General features: G+C 35.7%; 1 protein-coding gene across 1 annotated transcript in view; it reads left to right on the forward strand.

Moving 5' to 3' along the window:
• abca4a (ATP-binding cassette, sub-family A (ABC1), member 4a) overlaps positions 1-15,713 on the forward strand; it is a 129,295-nt gene that overhangs the window by 81,005 nt on the left and 32,577 nt on the right. Inside the window, 9 exon segments of the mRNA XM_030123010.1 lie at positions 656-780; positions 2,162-2,260; positions 4,275-4,464; positions 4,547-4,641; positions 8,387-8,419; positions 10,929-11,034; positions 11,134-11,208; positions 14,144-14,313; positions 15,206-15,383. Coding sequence (XP_029978870.1) covers positions 656-780; positions 2,162-2,260; positions 4,275-4,464; positions 4,547-4,641; positions 8,387-8,419; positions 10,929-11,034; positions 11,134-11,208; positions 14,144-14,313; positions 15,206-15,383 — 1,071 coding nt within the window.

Genomic DNA, 15,713 nt, shown 5'->3' on the forward strand with positions numbered 1-15,713 from the left:
AGATAGATAGATAGATAGATAAGATAGAAAGATAGATAGATAGATAAGATAGATAAGATAGAAGATAATAGAGAGAAAAAAGAAGAGAAAGAGGGAAAGAAAGAAAGAAAGAGGGATGGAGGGATGGATGGCTGGATGGAAGGAAAGAAAGAAAGAAAGGAAGAAAGAGAGTGATCTGTGATTTTACTCTGAAATAATCTTCTGTATTTTGCTTTTTTTTTTTCAGTCTAAATCTGTTTTTTCTAATATTTAATTTACTGATCATGCAGATGTTCATAGATGCTCAGTTTAAACTTCAGGGTAATTTTACCCAAAAAACAGAGAAAACTGAAGAAAAAGTGACGTTTTCAGTCAAATATATCATTAACTGAACAGAAAACGAGCGTCTACAACTGCTGTTATTGCTCAAACTTCATGGGTTTTTCTGGTGAATCAGTGATGAAAAGATGATCAGCTGTATTTGACACCAGTTATTTCCATGTATTGATAGAATTAGTGGATTCAGCAGGTGTTAAACAGTTCAGATCAGTAGATGGTTTTGGTGGATAGTGCATATTTGGCTCTTCATGGGTTAATTATAGCAGATTTCATCCTCATTTGTCTGAATTAAATGTATTTTTTTTATATCTTTCTTCTCTCATGTGTCTGTTTCTAGACTGTACTTCCAGCCACTTTTGTTTTTCTGGCTCTCACGTTCACCCTGATCGTTCCACCTTTTGGAGAGTATCCAAGCCTGACCCTCACCCCCTGGATGTACGGACGACAGTACACCTTCTTTAGGTGAGCGTGGTGGATCATAAATCACAACAGTAGCAGCATTTAGCCGCAACTCAGTAGTTTAACTCAACTGTTTAAGTACAAAATAGTGGAATTTGTGCCTTACTGGAGTATTCCTGTTTTATCTTACTTTATACAGGGTGGGGAAGCAAAATTGACAATATTTTGAGGCAGGGGTTGAAAGACAGTGTATGACCAATTAGTTTATTGAAAGTCATGAGAATTTATTTGCCACAAGAAAATGTACATCATAGAAAATGTTTTTATTCTATGTGTCCTCCTTCTTTCTCAATAACTGCCTTCACACGCTTCCTGAAACTTGTGCAAGTGTTCCTCAAATATTCGGGTGACAACTTCTCCCATTCTTCTTTAATAGTATCTTCCAGACTTTCTGGTAATAGTTTTGCTCATAGTCATTCTCTTCTTTCCATTATAAACAGTCTTTATGGACACTCCAACTATTTTTGAAATCTCCTTTGGTGTGACGAGTGCATTCAGCAAATCACACACTCTTTTACTTTCCTGATTACTCATATGGGCAAAAGTTTCTGAAAAGGTATGGATAATAGTGTTAGGTATGATTATGACATCAGTATATGTTTGGTTTCAAAACAATGGACGTAGTGCCTGCTGAGAAAAAACAAATAAATGTTCATTGTAAATTTTGCTTCCCCACCCTGTACCTTTGCGAAAATTGCATCAGTTCGAACATACGAACGCCGACTTGGCTCAAATTTGAATCTGTTGTCGTCAGAAGACATTAAAATTTGGTAGTAGACCACATCCCCCCAACATAACGCAATGAATAGACAAAGTAAAAAAGGTTGTTATTATGGAAAAAACTACTGCAAGGTTCCAACTGAAACTAGAAAAATTTGAGAGAAGATGGAAACCAATAATTCAAGCGATACAAGAGCTCTAAATACCTCTTTTTGTTTTTAATATTGTTTTTTTTTTTTTTTTGTAACTCAATTATTTTATTCTATTTCTTTTCCTCAGTAGCACCTGTTTTGGTTTTGCAAATACATTTATTTGTGCTGGTGGAATATTAGAAGTCAGATTTCAATAATGTTGTTGATATCTGTATAAAATATATATGATCTTGACATGTTTTTGATCTATATGTAAAAGGAGTAGTATAAGTAGTAATGAGTGAAAGTAATGTGATATAGATCGAGTGATTTATAGACTGAGGCTGGTATGATTTTTGTACATCTCCATGTGTTTTATGAGTGGAATAAATAAAAAGTTAAAAAAAAAAAAAATTTGGTAGTAGAGCGCCACCTGCTGAATGATGGACATACTTGTACTGGGCATGCCCATAGCGAGGGCCTTTCAATGCCACTTGCAGCTTTAATTATTATTATTGTTTTGTCTGTTCCAGTAATGAGCGCCCCATGGACAGTCAGATGAGGTACCTTGGAGAAGTTTTGTTGGACAAGCCTGGCTTTGGTACCCGCTGTATGGCAGATGAACCCCTGGAGTAAGTAGACTAATGTTTACTGCTGAATACACAGATATATCACTGATATATAGACAGATGGAACCGTCCCAGAGCAGGTTCAAGTCTATAAATACAGAGGAATCTGGATCAAGAGGGACTTGTCTTTGTCAGGAAAGATTGTACACAAAACTCATAGCTCTAATGTCTTCAAGGTTCACAATAAAAACAGTAAAAACATCACATTTATCTACATTTATAGCAGTTTTTTTCCTTTTTTCTGGTAAATTCATCCACTCTTAGATAAAATGTTAAAATGTGACAGTAAATGAACCGAATAAAGTTTGAGGTTCTGATGAATCATATGGTGTTTATATCATAATAATAGAGATCAGAAAGAAAACAGATGAATTAGTTAATTTCATTATTATTATTATTATTAGTAGTAGTAGTAGTAGTAGTAGTAGTAGTAGTAGTAGTAGTAGTATTTAGTTCATGTATCACAAAGCTGAGGGTTAACCCACTACCTTTAAACTCTTCATAAAGTTCTTAAATTTTTTTTAATGTATTTATAATTTAATTGTATTTTATTGTGTTTTTAATGGTATTTTAATTGTATTTTATTTGTACTGTTTATTTGTACTTCGCATTGTAAAGCACTTTGTGACTCTGTCTGTGAAAAGTGCTCTATAAATAAAATTTACTTACTAACATCAGAATCAGAGTAGCCTTTATTTTTATTGTGTGTGCAACGAAATTAGTCAGTGCAGCAATATGACTAAAAAAACAAAACGAAAGAAAATAAGAATTAAAAAAAACTAAAAAAAAAAAAAAGGATATACAATTTTACAAAAAATAAAAATAGCACTACAAGTAGAATAAAATTAAATAGTAGATGTAAAATATGAATAAACACAATATTAATAGTGTGTATATCTGTGAAGAAGTCTATAAAAATAATGCAAAAACTGCAAGAAGAAGGTTTTATTCTTCATGCAATATGCTGAAAGGTGATTATAGGTATTTAGCCCATTTTACTGCAGCTTTAAGGGCTTTCAATGACTAACATTTTCTTTTTATTCTGTTATTCTTCTGCATTTGTCCTGCTTATTTATTGCTCTTTATCTCTTTTCCTCATGGCTCTTTTCCTTTCCCCCTTCAAGTGTTTTTTCTCTTTTTTCTCTGTATGTATTTACTTAACCCTTTCATGCATGAATTATGAGAACCTTAATCAAGATTTTTCTGCCTGAGTGTTTTTATTCCTATTTACAGATGAAAAAAACAATGCATGTGTTTGATTTATGAAGCAAAGAAACATATATTTAAAATCCATCATCATAAAGTGATATACTGTGTGAAAACTATGAAATATATATATGTATATATATATATATATATATATATATATATATATATATATATATATATATATATATATATATTTTAATGCAGCTAATCTCATATTTTCATAGATTTTATCACATTCTAATACTAGTTATGGAGATAATATGCAAAAAAAAAAACAAAAAAAACTTTTTGTTTGAGAAAATTAGCAGTTGATTTACACTCAAACATGTTAGTGCAGATCAGGTTTATCAAGAATAGCAAAGTTACATTAATGGTCTGAATGTTAGTGTAGATGATGCATGGGCGTCCACTGTGTTGGTTGATATCCTTCTAAGACCCAGGAAAGTGAATATTTTTGGCTTTTTTTTTTTAACATTAAACAGTCAACTTGATTGGAAACTGCATAATGCAACAGTTTTTTCAGATACATTTTTAAAATTATTTTCATTTATTTATTTTTTAATGGAATGTCCTTCGCAATGAACAGCAGTTTTTTGTGAAACTGTCAAACTTTTTCCCCTACAGAGGACAAAAATGCATTGGTGGGTCTCAGGAGGACATGGAACTAAAACAACTAAACCCATGAATATACGAGAGAACAGCTGGAGAATAGGTGTCCACTGTAGTGACCACTATGCATGAAAGGGTTAATTGCTGTCTGCCATTTTGAATGACAACATGGGTGATTTTTTTTTTTTTTTGCCGGCAGAGAATTCCCATGCAACAACATCACCACCGAATGGGAAATGCCCTTAGTGAGCCCGGCCCTGATCGAAATGCTGGCCAGTCCAGAGTGGACCTCCCTCAGACCGTCTCCTAAATGCCAGTGCAGCTCTCCCTGGAGGCTCACCATGCTCCCCGTCTGCCCTGAAGGAGCTGGAGGCCTTCCACCTCCACAGGTTAGAGATCTGGACGCTGATACGAAGGAATTCCTCTGATAACAACAGCTGTAAAATGCTCACTCTTTTTTGTGTCCTTCAGAGGATTCAGTCCACTGGAGACGTCCTCCTGGATCTTACTAGTAGAAACATCTCGGACTACCTGGTGAAGACCTACCCCGCCCTCATCAGAACCAGGTACTGGACCCTTTGTAACAACTGAGAAGGAAAAACAGACTGTGACGGCCTCCTGCCTTAAAGGTGTTGTATGTGGGATTGTGGCCAAAACTGGTACTGCAATCCCTTTCAAAATACTGTAGAACGTGGTATCCTCTCCACCTCCCCCCAGACTAGGGGTTGCCAGATCCAGCATGAGCGTCTACTACTAGCGTTTCCACTAATCCTTGCCACCACACCATAAATTTCATACAAAAAATCATCATCTACATAAGTATACTATATAATAGAACAGGACAAACGTCCACTCAAATGAAAGTTTGTGAAGATTCAGGAGATATGGAAAAGGGAAATGAGCCTAAAGTTTCACTTTTAGTACAAGCGGCACAGATCGCTACTGTACCCCCCCCCCATGGTATTATAAGAAACCGGCCGACCCCCCCCTTTGGATTACACACCGCTACATGAAGAGGTCACTTCCACAGAAAACACTGAACTACAAGGAGCTACCATGGACAGAGACAAGTCCTGCACCAGTACCCGGTCTGTTCACCAGTCCTACACCAGTACCCGGTCTGTTCACCAGTCCTACACCAGTACCCAGTCTGTTCACCAGTCCTACACCAGTCCTACACCGGTACCCAGTCTGTTCACCAGTCATACACCGGTACCCGGTCTGTTCACCAGTCCTACACCAGTACCCGGTCTGTTCACCAGTCCTACACCAGTACCCAGTCTGTTCACCAGTCCTACACCAGTACCCGGTCTGTTCACCAGTCCTACACCAGTCCTACACCAGTCCTACAACGGTACCCAGTCTGTTCACCAGTCATACACCGGTACCCAGTCTGTTCACCAGTCCTACACCAGTACCCAGTCTGTTCACCAGTCCTACACCGGTACCCAGTCTGTTCACCAGTCCTATACCAGTACCCAGTCTGTTCACCAGTACTACACCAGTACCCAGTCTGTTCACCAGTCCTACACCAGTACCCAGTCTGTTCACCAGTCATACACCAGTACCCAGTCTGTTCACCAGTCCTACACCGGTACCCCGTCTGTTCACCAGTCCTACACCACTACCCGGTCTGTTCACCAATCCTACACCAGTACCCGGTCTGTTCACCAGTCCTACACCAGTACCCAGTCTGTTCACCAGTCCTACACCAGTCCTACACCGGTACCCAGTCTGTTCACCAGTCCTACACCAGTACCCGGTCTGTTCACCAGTCCCACACCAGTCCTACACCAGTACCCAGTCTGTTCACCAGTCCTACACCAGTCCTACACCGGTACCCAGTCTGTTCACCAGTCCAACACCAGTACCCAGTCTGTTCACCAGTCCTACACCAGTACCCGGTCTGTTCACCAGTCCTACACCAGTACCCAGTCTGTTCACCAGTCCTACACCAGTCCTACACCGGTACCCAGTCTGTTCACCAGTCCAACACCAGTACCCAGTCTGTTCACCAGTCCTACACCAGTACCCGGTCTGTTCACCAGTCCTACACCAGTCCTACACCGGTACCCAGTCTGTTCACCAGTCATACACCGGTACCCAGTCTGTTCACCAGTCATACACCGGTACCCAGTCTGTTCACCAGTCCTACACCAGTACCTGGTCTGTTCACCAGTCCTACACCGGTACCTAGTCTGTTCACCAGTCCTACACTGGTACCCAGTCTGTTCACCAGTCCAACACCAGTACCCAGTCTGTTCACCAGTCCTACACCAGTACCCGGTCTGTTCACCAGTCCTACACCAGTCCTACACCAGTACTCGGTCTGTTCACCAGTCCTACACCAGTACCTGGTCTGTTCACCAGTCCTACACCAGTACTCGGTCTGTTCACCAGTCCTACACCAGTACCCAGTCTGTTCACCAGTCCAACACCAGTACCCAGTCTGTTCACCAGTCCTACACCAGTACCCGGTCTGTTCACCAGTCCTACACCAGTCCTACACCAGTACTCGGTCTGTTCACCAGTCCTACACCAGTACTCGGTCTGTTCACCAGTCCTACACCAGTACCTGGTCTGTTCACCAGTCCTACACCAGTACCTGGTCTGTTCACCAGTCCTACACCAGTCCTACACCAGTACTCGGTCTGTTCACCAGTCCTACACCAGTACTCGGTCTGTTCACCAGTCCTACACCAGTACCTGGTCTGTTCACCAGTCCTACACCAGTACCCGGTCTGTTCACCAGTCCTACACCAGTCCTACACCAGTACCCGGTCTGTTCACCAGTCCTACACCAGTACTCGGTCTGTTCACCAGTCCTACACCAGTACTCGGTCTGTTCACCAGTCCTACACCAGTACCTGGTCTGTTCACCAGTCCTACACCAGTCCTACACCAGTACCTGGTCTGTTCACCAGTCCTACACCAGTACCTGGTCTGTTCACCAGTCCTACACCAGTCCTACACCAGTACCTGGTCTGTTCACCAGTCCTACACCAGTACCCAGTCTGTTCACCAGTCCTACACCAGTACCCAGTCTGTTCACCAGTCCTACACCTGCACCAACCCTGCACCCTAACATTTTCCTGCCCCCCCCCTCCTTTATTTTTTTTCTGGATCCACTACTGTATAGTGTTTAAACTGTCTGTGGTTTTAGTGCAGATGTATGACTGAAATTTCTACTTTGTGTAACACTGGAAGAAATCTAATTTCAGTGTCATGACCAAGTTCCGTGGGAAAAATCTAAATCTTACCAAGTGTATCTTTCCCATTTCTAGTCAAACTATCTCATCACATTTAAAATAAGACATAATCACCTAAAGAGTAACTTTTCAGTGAGATATAAGAACTTCTTTTTGACAATAGATCTTGAAAATCTTATTTCAAGAAATCTTACCAAGATAATTTTCACTTGTTCCATTGGCAGATTTTTTTTTTTTTTTTTTTTTGCTTGAATTAAGCACCAAAAAAAAAAATAAAAAATCTGCCAATGGAACAAGTAAAAATTATCTTGATAATATTACTATTTAGGTGATTATGTCAGATTTTAAGTGTGATGAGATATTTTGACTAGAAATGAGAAAAATACACTTGGTAAGATATAGATTTTTTGGCCATGACACTGAAATTTTTAACCCATAAGGCCCAGTGCTACATTTGTGTCAGTTCCCAAATGAATTTTCTCTATATCTAACCTTTCTCAAGTGATTTATCACCATTTATTATAGTATTATCTTCTTTACTTTGCATTTTATCAGTATAAATCAGGTATTTTCCTATATTTAATTTACTGATCATGAAGATGTTCATAAAAGCTCGGATTAATGTTGGGGGTATTATAAAAAAAACAAAACAAAGAAAACTGCAGAAAAAGTGACTTTTTCAGTAAAAATCTGTTATTAACTGAACATAAAACAAGCATTTCCATCCACTGTCATTGATCCGACTCCAAGGGTTTTACTGGTGAATCAATGTTGTAGAAGATGACGGTGTTTCCACGGTAACTACGGAGCCCTGAACGTCCAAATGGGTCACAATTGATGATCATGAAAAGATGACTAAGTCTATTTTACACCAATTATTTACATGGATTGATAGGATTAATGGATCAACAGGTATTAAACAGTTTAGATCAGTCGATGGTTTTGGTTGGTGATGGATGTTTGGGTCTTTATGGGTCATTTTTTTCCTGGTTAAATAACAGTTAATAATAAATAACACATTTTTCAAAGAAAATTGCTTTGTTAAAATATTTTCAGTCAAACAAAATGAAATGTTTAATATTTGTGTGTGATTTTCTTCCAGCTTAAAGAGCAAATACTGGGTGAACGAACAAAGGTAACTCCACTTAACTATTACAATACATCTTTCTCCTTACTTTTTTTTTTCTTTTTTTTTCTTTTCTATAATCCACAGTTCTGTATCGTCCATTGTCACTATTGTTTGCATTATTTGTAAGAAAAACTTGATTAAAAAAAAAAACAATGGTTAAAAAAAATATTTAATGAATGAATGAATGAATGTATTTTGGTTTTTACATCAATCATTGCACTTAGTACATTAATCATAATAAACATAAAAACCAAAAAAAGAACTGCCAGAAGCGAAAGGTTATGATTTTTTGTCTATCCTTTTCACCTAATACACTGCTTACATCAACTTAAATGTGTACAGCATCGAGCATTCACACCATAATAAAAAAAAAAAAAAAAAAAAAAAAATCAACAACAACAAAAAAATTATCTACCATCTCAATTCAATATTTCTCAATAATTTTAAACTTAGGGCACTTTTTTTTCTTTTTTTTTTTTTTACTTTGCCAAAGGCATGAATAACTTAAATCAGGCGTATCAAACTCATTTTGGTTCAGGGGCCACATTTAGCCCAATTTGATCTCAAGCGGGCTGGACCAGTAAAATAATAACATAATAACCTACAAACAATGACAACTCCAATTTTTTGTTTTTGTTTTAGACCCCCCCCCCAATTAAATTATAAAAATATTTACATTTTACAAAAAAGATGTGAACAACCTGAAAAAACAGAAATTTCATTAGAAAAATCAGTGGAATTTTAACAATATTGTAACTCAACTTATTATTTATACATGTACATTTACGAGAATGTTACACAAATATTTGGTAACAGGCATAATATTATAAAAATTTTGGAATTAGGAACTAAAATAAGAACAATTTCTGCAATATTACATCACAACTTACAGATCACAGTGGATCTATATATGTACAAAACATTTAGTAACAGGCAGAATATTGTTAAAATTGCACATTTCAGGTTCACATTTCTTTTGTATTTATGTATTTATTTGCATTTTATTGTGAAAGGACAGTTTGTAACTGTAAATATTTTCATCGTGTAATGTTATTTTTTTCACTCATATTTTTTCACAAAATTTTTCAAGAAGAAAATTTGTAGTTGTCATTTTTTGTAAGGTTTAATATGATTTTTTTACTTGAGATCAGGGGTATCAAACTCATTTTGGTTCAGGGGCCACATTTAGCCCAATTTGATCTCAAGTGGGCTGGACCAGTAAAATATTACAATATTACAATATTGCAATATTACATCACAACTTACAGATCACAGTGGATCTATATATGTACAAAATATTTAGTTCACATTCACATTTCTTTTTTATGTATGTATTTATTTGCATTTTATTGTGAAAGGACAGTTTGTAACTGTAAATATTTTCATTGTGTAATGTTATTTTGTCCACTCACATTTTTTCCACATAATTTTTCAAGAGGAAAATTTGTAGTTGTCATTTTTTGCAAGGTTTAATATGATTATTTTACTTGAGATCACATTGGTCTGTATGTGGAACCTGAATGAAAATGATTTTGACAACCTTGACTGTTAATATCTTTAGTGTAATTTTTGCACTTTCATCCCGTGGGCCAGATTGGAACCTTTGGCGGGCTGGTTTTGGCCCCCGGGCCGCATGTTTGACATCTGTGACTTAAATGCATCATAAGGTCCATTCCATAATGTCACCCCCACAACCCCAGTCTATCACACTTCACATGTGTCCTCACTTTAGTCCGCTCACAAATATGAAAATCTCTGAAATTACACTGGGTTACAAAAAAATATTTTTTGCAAGTTGTCGAGGTTTTTTCAACTGAATTAGGACCATTTTGCACCGCTAAATCCAAAAATGACATGTTTTTCTCAATCGGGTCAGGTTTTTTTGCTAATTGGATTTTGAAAAATTTGATCTTCTCACAAAATTGATTACATTTTTGTGAACTTTATCTTGGTCACCAAGTTTAATACCAAAATAAGATTGGTAAGCACACTTTATGAAACTTGTGACTTGATTCCTGTTAGGTACAATGGTGTATTCACCGCAGATGTAGCAGAATACGTCAGGCTTGTTTTTGCAAGATCTTCTAGTCGAAGCCATTTCATTCACCTGTAATATTAAAAAACAATCATAAATTGGCAAAAGTACAATCTTCAGAACTCGTTTATTGCAAGAAATATGAAAGAATTTTGTATCATATGATGTGAAAGTGCCCATAAATGTAAGCAAAAATGTTAAAAAGCCAATATGTAGCATAGTTCAGAAAGTTGACCTGATTGAGCAAAATTAATGTGATTTTTGGATTCAGCACACCAAAATGATCCTAAATCAGCTCAAAAAACTTAAACAATAAATTTGTTGTTGACCAGTGTAATAATTACTCTCTTAATTCCAAGAAACCACAAATGGTATTTGGGACAATATTATTTGTATTACAGTACATTTAGGTGTAAATTGTGCTGTCGGGGTGTAGAACAGTTTCGTAGACATATGCTGTGTTGTCTCCATGGTGTCCAGGTATGGAGGTATCTCAGTGGGAGGACGACTCGAACCCATGGAGCTGCAGCCACAGCAGATCCAGGATTTAGCCGCTCAGCTTGGACGACTGTTCAATGTTACCGGGGTAGGACGTGTGTGTGTGTGTGTGGACAGATATTCTAAAATATGTGTGCTGTTGCTTTTTGGTCCTTTTGTAACGCGCCCTTGGTTTTTTTGTTTATAGGGACGACACTGCAAACAAACGCTGAAGGACTTTGGAACGTTCCTCAGGTACATGGAGACTCCGGACAATATCAAAGTAAGTCCAGTAAATCATTGTGTTCACCTTACCAAACACGGTCGAAAACACTTTATATAATCTGTCAGCTGTTCTTCCCTAAAATTAAATACAGCACAAAAGGAACAGAGGTTGTAAAATATGTTGGATGTGATAATATAAGTATTAAATAAGAAGTAGTGGGAGGAAGTACACAAACTATTTTTCTTTTTCTTGTACTGCTGCTGTTGTAACAAAGCAATTTCCTGCAAAGGATCAATAAAGTATCTATCTATCTATCTATCTATCTATCTATCTATCTATCTATCTATCTATCTATCTATCTATCTATCTATCTATCTATCTATCTATCTATCTATCTATCTATCTATCTATCTATCTATCTATCTATCTATCTATTCTCTCTCTTTCTTCCTTTCTCTATTTCCTTCCATCCATCATCTTTCTTTCTTTCCTATCTATCTATCTATCTATCTATCTATCTATCTATCTATCTATCTATCTATCTATCTATCTATCTATCTATCTATCTATCTATCTATCTATCTATCTATCTATCTATCTATCTATCTATCTATCTATCTATCTATCTATCTATGTAAAATGACCCCTGTTGGTGTTTTATTATTATACTGGATATTTTTGGTCCATTTTACTGCTGCTTTAACCCTTTCATGCATTACGTCCATTGTTTAAGCTCATTTTCTAAAAGGTTATAAATGCAATATTCTCCAAACCACATAAGGGGAGTCTCTGTAGACCCAAAGTAAAACAATGAAAAAATATATCGTCTTAGTTTTAGAATTTGAACTGCTCTATGATCTCCTAAAGTTAACCTCCTAAGACCCAGCGACTGGTTTTCTGTCCATGTGTATGAATGAGAGTTTCACAGCTTTATTTTTAAAAAAAAACAAACAAAAAAAAAACCAAAAACAAAAAAAAAAAGTCCACTAAAAAGGAGATTACATTAAAAAAGGCATCTGAAAAAAACTGTTGTATCATGATGTTTCCAATATGGGCAATTCTTTGATTTTTTAAAAAAAAAGCCAAAACCTGTACTTTCCTGGGCCTCAGCAGGTTTTGATATCTTCTTAATAAAACCATATTTAAAAAAAAAAAACAAATTCAAAATAGGTTTCAACTTTAGCCTAATTTTGAGTGATAAAATCAATCTAAAAAAAAAAAAAAAAATCTAGATGATTTTCTTCATATTTCTTGCATGAATTTTCTTGTATTTTCCTCCAACTTCCAAATGAAGTTTCCTCTACATTTAACTGATTTGTCATTGTTTTTCAATGAAAATCTGGTATTTTCCTATATTTCATTTATTGATCATGTATTTTTTTTTTTTTTTAGAAAAGCTCAGATAAATATTTTTTCTCTATATATAACTTAGTGATTTATTACCATTTATTACAATATTATTGTGTGTATTTTGCATTTTTAGGAGAAAATCTGGTATTTTCCTATATTTCATTTACTGATCATGTAGATTTTTAGAAAAGCTCAGATAAATATTTTTTCTCTATATATAACTTAGTGATTTATTACCATTTATTATGGTAGATTTTCAGAAAAGCTCAGAGTTAATTCAAAGGTTATCATATTAAGATAGAGAAAACTGAAGCAAAAGTGACTTTTTCAGCACAATTTATCATGAATTGAACATAAAAACATCACCATCCACTGTCATTGATCCAACTCCATGGATTATTCTGGTGAATTGATGTTGTAGAAGGTGACAGTGTTTCCACGGTAACTACGGAGCCTCTGAACGTCCAAATGGGTCATATCTGATGACCATGAAAAGATGATAAACTGTATTTTACACCAATTATTTACATGTATTGATAGGATTAATGGATCAGCAGGGATTAAACCGTTTCGATCAGTAGATGGTTTTGGTTAAAGGTGGATGTTTAGATGTTTGGATGTTTGACTGTTAAGTTTGAGCTCATTTTCTTCACTTTCATGTGCTTCATGATGTTCTTCAAGGTCATCGTATGCGTATAGAAGAGAACTATGTATCTCTAAAAAGTCAACTTTCCATGAGCTCAGAAAAACAGGCCTTTTTGTGAGAACATTCTCAATATTATATTTATTTAAAGCTGTTTTTATTTTATTTTAATGTGCTGAATCTGCTTTTACTGTGCTCTTACTCTTTTATCGTTGCTGTGTTGTAAAGCATGTTGATCAACAGCGCTACATAAATGAAACGTATTATTATTATTATTATTATTATTATTATTATTATTATTATTAATAACATCTTTTAAATCACTTCTTAAAACACATTTTTATAGACTTGCTTTTATGTGATGTCTGTCCCCTTTTTCACCTTAATTTTTAATTTCAGTTTTTAAATTTGATCCTGTTTGATTATTAATTTGTTGATACATCTCTCTAATTGTGTTGCTTCTGTTTTAGTGTTTTTATTTTCTTCGTGTATCCTGCTGTTGTGCCCTCTGTCAAAGCACTTTGTAAACTCTGTTTTTAAAGGTGCTATACAAATAGTTATTATTATTATTATTATTATTAGTAGTATTATTATTATTATTATCATCATCATCATCATCATTATTATTATTATTATTATTATTATTATAAGGGAATTCTTGGATCAGTTACAAACTCAACATGCATGGATAGGAAAAAAGTAAAGAAAAGTCACCAAAGTTGTTTCATGTTAATGTAATGGAATGAAAAGTACAATATTCAGATATCAGATTCATATTCTTTATTTGTCATTTAAATATTATATCATAGATGAACTGCAAAACAAAATGACAACGCATTGGTCTTAGTAAAAAACACACAGATAAAGCACTTATAGACAGAATAAAATAGTCAGTATAAAAATATGTAAATATTCATAAATAAATGATGCAAGAAAAAAAAAAAAGTGATTTCACCTGAGTGAAGTGCTTAGTCCATTCCACTGCTCTTCTTTACACAGGTCTGGTACAACAATAAGGGCTGGCATGCGATGGTGTCCTTCATGAATGTCGCCAACAACGCCATCCTTCGTGCAAACCTGCCCCATGGAGCTAAACTGGACCAGTATGGGATTACCACCATCAACCACCCTCTAAACCTGACCAAAGAGCAGCTGTCGGAAGTCACAGTGTGAGTGAATGTAACAGTGGATGAACCTGTTGTTGCAGATGGAAAACCAGTTTAGTTGAGAATACAATACAATACAGTACAAAAGGTCTTTATTGTCACTATTACAAATACATAAAAAATCAGTTTAGCAGTTCTGTTTCTGTTCAGCAACAGATTCTTTAAGTGTGAAAAGAGACTCTATATAAAACTGTCACAAATCTCACAAATTTAACTGTGAATGGACAAAATCAACTCTAAGAACAAAAGGAAAACTAATATAATTCGACATGTCAAGATGTTTTATTTCTCAGGCATCTTAACCCTTTCATGCATAGTGGTCACTACAGTGGACAGTTATTCAAAACTGTTGTATATTTATGGGTTTTGTTGTTTTAGTTCCATATCAGCTAATACAGTGGACGCATATGCATCATCTCATACACTGCAATTCATACCGTTACTGTAACTTTGCTGTTCTTGATAAACCTGATCTGCATTAACATGTTTAAGTGTAAATCAGTTGTTAATTGTTGGATTTTTTTTTTTTTTTTTGCATATTATCTCCATGAAGTGAGTAATAACTAGCATTAGAATATGTTAAAATATGAGAAAACATCAGATTAGTAGCATTAAAAATGTTTTTATTTCATTGTTTTCATATCACTTTCTGATATTGGGATTTAAACACGTTTCTTTACTTCAAAAATATAATGCACAAACATTTTTGTAACTCAATGGAAAAAAAAAACAAACAAACTTGATTGCATTGGTTTTTCCATGCCCAAGGAGGAATAAAAACACTCAAGAAAAAAAATTTGACTAAGGTTCTCATAATTCATGCATGAAAGGGTTAAATAATAGATGTCATGTATTTTATTGACTTTGCATATACATCTCTCCGTCCTCCCTCCAGCCTCACCACCTCTGTGGACGCCGTGGTCGCCATCTGTGTCATCTTCGCCATGTCCTTCGTCCCGGCCAGCTTCGTCCTCTATCTGATCCAGGAGAGGGTCACCCAGGCCAAACACCTGCAGTTTGTCAGTGGTGTCAGTCCACTGGTCTACTGGATGGCCAACTTCATCTGGGACATGGTACGTCCACCGTGTTACCTTCAATGTCTGCGTGGAAACCAGGAAAATACCAGCAGTTATTTACCCTTAGATGCAGAAGTTTGTTTGTTTTTTTTAATATTTATTTTATTCAAGAAAGGAAAAGCAATATGTAATGTATTGTAGATACAGCGTCTTGAATTTTTTTTCTTAGTGTACAAGAAAGAGATGCATAAGTGGGTCCAAAGTGACCCGGGGAGGTTGTTTTTATCCCAATATCTTTGTTATGAAAAGTTGGTTTATTTCATATTCCAGGTATTGCTCAAAAAGCATGTTATCGACATCATCCCATTTACATTTTTCAGTTAGCAT

Source organism: Sphaeramia orbicularis, chromosome 20 (assembly GCF_902148855.1).
Source record: "Sphaeramia orbicularis chromosome 20, fSphaOr1.1, whole genome shotgun sequence".
Taxonomy (NCBI): Eukaryota; Metazoa; Chordata; class Actinopteri; order Kurtiformes; family Apogonidae; genus Sphaeramia; species Sphaeramia orbicularis.